The sequence below is a fragment of the Physeter macrocephalus genome, chromosome 10, assembly GCF_002837175.3.
Source record: "Physeter macrocephalus isolate SW-GA chromosome 10, ASM283717v5, whole genome shotgun sequence".
Taxonomy (NCBI): Eukaryota; Metazoa; Chordata; class Mammalia; order Artiodactyla; family Physeteridae; genus Physeter; species Physeter macrocephalus.
The window spans coordinates 55588193-55594192 of NC_041223.1; the positions used below are offsets into that span (position 1 = coordinate 55588193).

Below are 6000 nucleotides of genomic sequence, written 5' to 3' on the forward strand. Positions count from 1 at the left end.
AAGGAAAAAAAAAAAACTGTTTGGGAGTGGGGGTGGAGGGGAGAGGAAATGAAAAAAAAAAAAAGGCTACTAAATGGTTGATTCCTTCTTTTATTCGGCAGAAAATATTTTAAATTAAAGGCTTAAAAGGGAAAGCGGGGGAGGGAGGAAGCCACACTATTCTATCGATCACAACTTTCACGTTTCTGTACATACGTGTACGTTTTCATTTAACTCCGTTTCTCGGCCACATATTACAGTACAGCATGCGATTATTTTACTTGCATGTTGCTGATTTAACACTGATCCCATTTACAAAGAGAAATTTTCAGCGAAACTAATTCTCTCCGGCGTGCCCGAGGAGGAAAGAGAAATCGTGAAGATGGTTAGAACTAGTTAATGCACATGCGGCAGCAGTGAATCCAGGGTTATTTGCAATGTGCATTCCCCTCCCCCCCAATAACTTTCAATTAAAGTTGGGGTGGAATGGGGGAGGGGGCAGGTGTATAAAAGTTTTCTTGGGCTCACTAACTGAAACTGCGCTTAATCACACTCAAACAATTCAAACAATAGCCCCCTGAAAGCTTTTCAAGTTGTGAATCAGTGTGGGCGGTACAAAACATTTTTGGAGATCTATAACAATAGGTTGCAGAAAGCCCCACTGCGCGATGGGGGGTGAGGGGTACTGCTCAGTATTGGGGTAAAAGTGGAAGGGGGGGACGGGCAAAGAAGGGTGGGAGAGGGAGAGGGCGGGAGAAAGGAAGAGAGAAAATCACAGTAAAACAATAGAAAAGAAAATTAACCTTCGGCCATGTTGCCCCACGGGCCCTCTGCTCCAAACTCGTGAGATGAAAACTTTCCCTTTGCAACGGAGTGATCTTCTGCATCAATCTAACATCTTGATTTTGTGCGATCACAAATTTAGCTCGCATGGTCTAATGTGCTTTCCCTCTTTTGATTTTTTTCTCTCCTCTCTCCAGTTTCTGGCCCCCTGAGCACACGTGACTTTGTCAATTACATGCTTTCTTGCTACTAATTTCACCTCGGATCCTTAAGGGGCTGGCAAGAGGAAGAGATAACCAATCGCCATTTCATCTATGCTGACATCAAAATAATTTATGAATGAACACGAAAAACTCAAACATGTTATCTTAAAGACAATTTGGGACGCTTCTTTACGATAAATCAGAATGCCGATTTCGTGCTTTTACTTAAACACAATGGAGGGTCCTTGTGAATCGTCGATTTAGAAAAACGGCAGTCATATATGTGCACACGCGTGCCTTACACACAAGCCTGTCTAAATAATCTCATTTAAGGGGGAAAAAGCCATTTAAATAAAGCAACCAACGTTACGCTTTTTTCCCCCTAAGAATTCAGCTGCTCCGTTAACAGTAAACCTGCTTGGGATGCAAATTTCATATTTAATTCCATTCTTAGAGGAAAATATGTAATTTACAAAAGATCTAATTGAACCTAATTACACACCCCTGAAACTTCAGATAATGGTAACCTACACCTACAATAAGAGAAATGCACACAATTACCTGATTGTGACCTGAAATTTGTTTCAAATTTAAAATAAAATGCTACCGGAAAAATCGCTATCACCTTCTTGTAGTCAAATTGTGTTTAGGTTTACCATTTCGGAACATTTTGGATGGGGCTGGTAAGGAATTGTACTTCACAGGTTTCTCCGCCATCTCTTTCCGGGGGAGGAGATGTGATTAATGACTTCCTAAATAACAGCCCAGTTTTCCAGCCTAACATAGAGTGAACCTCAATCAGTGGCGATTGTTCCCCAACAGCAAGGCGACGTAGGGCAGGGAGGGGGAGGGGAGCGCCAGGCAGGGGAGGTGAAGAGGAGCCGCCAGCACAGGCGGCTGCGGAGCCAGAGAAAGAGGTGGGGGAGAAACAGCGGGCGCGGGCGGGGGGAGGGGGGTGAAAAAGGGAGGCAAGTGGGAGAAAAAAGGTAAATTTATATCTTATTGACCGGACCCTGACATTTTAAAAGTCCACTACCAGGGGACAGAAGAGTTGAATAAACGAAAACTTAATAACGGATTAGGCTCCTACCGTCCCTTCCCCGGCCAGCCCCCGGTTTCAAACTGCTTACCCTTTACCTTTAAAATTGGTTCAAACGATTGTTGATTACTAGATGCTGACACCAATACTGCCTCCCTCATCGACCACTTCAGTAAATGTTATAGATCAACTAGAAATGCTGGATTTCCTTTAGAATATAAAATAAAACCCGTCTTTGAAACATTAAAACGCACCACTACTCTTCCCCCACCCCACCCCCATTTTCTTAAACAAGCAGTTTACCGAGAAACTGTACAGATACCACTTCCCTTCGGCAAAGCTACGGAGCTTACCCTCCCCCACTATACCCGCAACCCCCCTCCCCGTCTCTCCAAACACACTCCTAACTCTAACACTGTTTCATACAAACTAATACGTAGGGATTCTGACCGAATCTAAAAGCTTTTGAAAATCCACATAATGCACCTATTTACACCTCCTCCCCATACTAAACAATGAAATATAAATTTATACTAATTAGTTCAGATCTGAAGTAAATTGATGTACATAAATAAATGTTATTTTCAGCTGTTTGTGGTAAAAGGCTTCAATCGAGACTGATTAACTTGAAAAGATTTTTCGTCTGTTTATTTCTTTTGTTGTTTCTCAAGAAAGGAGGCAAAGCTTTCTCATTTTATTTACTTTGTGTGTGAGGTGGGGGGGCGGATAACCATGTGCCAGCTGGTAGGGAGGAAAGAAAAAGTGTAAAAATGTAAATGATTTTGCAAGAGTCCCAAAAGCTGAAGCTCTCAAAAAAATTATTTACTAAAAAAACACTCACTAGGCATTACTTTAATAGTAGAAATCAACTGACTACACTGACCTATAATGAAATAACTTTAACGATGGTATTCCAGATTAAATATTTTGAATAACAGGAAACAGAAAAACTAATCTGAATAAGTTGTGTTTTTTAACTATTTTAAATGAAAGAACTACTTTAAAAAATCAACATCTGGTAACAGAAATAATGTGAAAAGTATTCATGCAAATTGAGGAAATGCCATTATTTATGTAAAATTATCATAAAATTCACGGGCAGTATAATTTAGTTTTGTCACTGACACACATTCATGATAAACAATGTTTTATCTGTAAGCTTGTTTTTAATTAAAAAATAGTCTTATCATCATAAAATCAGAAATATGTAGGCGGGTTCTGAATCCTTGTTAAATTTGATGAAATTCAAACCTATAAATACATAGATGAAAAGTGTGAAATGCCATAAGTGAACCACATTGGATGGTATGGTTATGAGATTCAGTTTTGCCTGATTGGGGGCCTCCAGTATTAGTGGAATTAAGGTAGGGTTCACTGGACTGGTCACTGGTGTCAGAGGTTATCGACTCATTCATTTCCTGAGAGGGACATCGGCCTTTCAAGTCGTGTAGAAAGCTTTTTCCAACTGGGGACTTTGAGAAATCCTCTAACATTCATTCACAAAGAATTTAAGGCAAATGCATTTTACATACCTGGTTGGGGGGGGGATTGGAGTAGGGTCGGTAAAAGAAAGGGGGAGAGAAGAGAAGAGGAAGGGTAGAGAGAGGAGAAGCTGGGAAGGGAACTGGGAGGGAGGGAAGAGAAGGAGACAGTGACAGAAAATATCAGTCCCCATTTCAGGGATATGGCACTGTCTTTTAAATAGACTCTTTTCCTGCTCCCCCCTCAGTCTTTTGAGCCTAAGATCCTTTTATGAAACTAACCATCATCTTTTTAAGCTCATAGAGTTCTTCTTTCACCTAAAATGGTCCCTTGAATCTCCTAGAACGCTTTCCAATTTGTCACCTTCCTGAAGTCTTCTGGTTTTAATTTTTTTCTCATTTCCTACTTGTTTTTAGTGCCAGAAAGACCTATGCTTGACTCAAAACGCATGTTTTATACTTGTGGAAGCCAAATGTTTCAGTAGCTTGATTTATCATACTTCTTGCAAAATGTCTTTAAAATGAGTTCAAGTAGCTACAAAGAATCCTCAATGCACTGGGGGTAAAAAAAAATCAAGGAAATAACCTATCATACGGCCGTTGGTTATCACAATATAAGATTTCTACATTTAAAAAACGTACATGTTTTTTTCTTTCTCTTTTTTTTTTTTTTTTTAAGAATTCCGACAGTACAACGCAAGGAGCCGAAAGAGGTGCCAGAGCCCACCGTCGCTGTTTTCAACTATAAGCAATGAGTGACTTCTATTACAGCTGAAACAATGCTTCGGTTCTTCTTAAAACTAGGAGGAGGGGCTGCGGCACTGCGACGAGCGGCTCCACCCGTGCTCTGCGTCCCGGCCGACAAGGCCGAGGTCTGCAGCCCTGCGCTGCCCTCGCAGCCGCGGATCTTCACGCGCAGTTCGCGCCCCCAGGGTCGCCGAGACCCCCAGGTCAGCGGATCTGCCCCTTCCCTCCACCGCCCGCCCCTGCCACTTCCTCTCCCCGTTCTCTCTCCAGTCACCTTTCCCTTTAGTCACATCACCACCTCCTCTCGAGAAGTCAAGCCGTTCCAAAGAAGGCTAAGGATTTCTCACTAATTAGGGGACATTCACATTTGTCATTTCGTCCCGACAAGAGGAACACCAAACAAAAGAAACCTTTGCCTTCACCAGGATGGAGGCAACGCTTGGCGCACCCTACTACCTTCCCTGCGTTTCCAGACATGTATCATGGATAATCTGATCCCTTCATCTGGGAGATGTCAGTCTCCGCAAACCAAAAACTGAAGTCAAGGGGGGGAGGGGTCATGAGAACCCGAGAGAATGACCACTCCACCCCCTACTCCCCCACCAGGCCATGCCTAAAATGGAGCTGTCTTCACACAGACCCCTGGCGCCGTCCTTTCGGGAAGCCACGAAAACGTCGCCGTGCGCCTTTGGAGGATCAGGAAAAGCTGTCGGCGGGGAAGGGGGTGGGGGGCGGCCGGGGGCGATTTTAGGGAACCCGCTGTCTGGCCGCGGCTTGAGGTTTCCCGCCCAAAGGCTGCGGACCCGCACGTCGGGCAAACTGTTGCCGATCCCTCCCACTGCGTTTCAGTAAACGACTTTACCCGCAAGTAACTTTCTTTAAATTCTTGCAACACGGAGTCAGCTGAAAGGAGTACTGGACTGGGTGCGTTGGTCTTATATCACAGGCACTTTAGAATATGGGGGCTATTTGTTTTTGTTTCCGAAGAGCAAAATTCCGTTCTCATTTAATTTCCTTATCTGAGAGCAAAATGCTCTGGCTTAACACAATTGTTCCAATTTGGTAATTTTTACACAGCTGTAAAAATCTCTTAAATATTTTCCTTAAATAGGTTAACATATTTTCCCAGGCATAATTAAATAAAATTATGGAAATACGGGAAACGATTAGAATAAATTTTAAGTGTGCCAGATAAAATTGCCTTTATATTTCAAAAATCAAGCATTTGCAAATGTTTCCTTCTTTTTGGTCCCTTACGTTTCAGCCAAGTATTTAGAGCAACAAAATTAATTCAGAAAAGGGGCATTATTTTAACACCATCATTTTGTAGAAAGTTTATTTATTTTTTAACTGGAATAGCAAAAAATCATATTCTATTAACATACTTCTTCAATTAAAAGGAAAAATAAAAATTTTATTATTACTCCTCCCAAATATTTTCTGAATTGTGCGCAACAAATACTTTCCTAAATGATTTTAATTAAGACAGCAATAGGTTAGAGAAATCATTTAGTAATAAGCATTACATTACTTTGCCCAGAATAGCATAAAACGAAGGTTCATGTTTTATTTGAAAAATGAATCCAGATTTTTCACCTGTACTACTTGAACAGGTATGCCTCATAATTTACAGATCTTTTTGCAATAAATATTGAGTCTGCAGAAATGACACTAAATAATGTAAACATACATTTTTTCCCTCTCAAAGCAATGAATGAAAATTTACCCTTTAAAACTTAATCTCATCAAAACAAATAACTGGAATAAG

The 6000-nt window shown here is 41.3% G+C and overlaps 1 protein-coding gene across 1 annotated transcript in view; it reads right to left on the reverse strand.

The window, feature by feature from the left end:
• LIN28B (lin-28 homolog B) overlaps nt 1-310 on the reverse strand; it is a 117518-nt gene extending 117208 nt beyond the window's left edge. Inside the window, exon 1 of the mRNA XM_007110799.1 lies at nt 261-310. Coding sequence (XP_007110861.1) covers nt 261-291 — 31 coding nt within the window. The 5' untranslated portion in view covers nt 292-310. The remainder of the gene's footprint in view (nt 1-260) is intronic.
• Between the last annotated feature and the right edge of the window lie 5690 nt (nt 311-6000).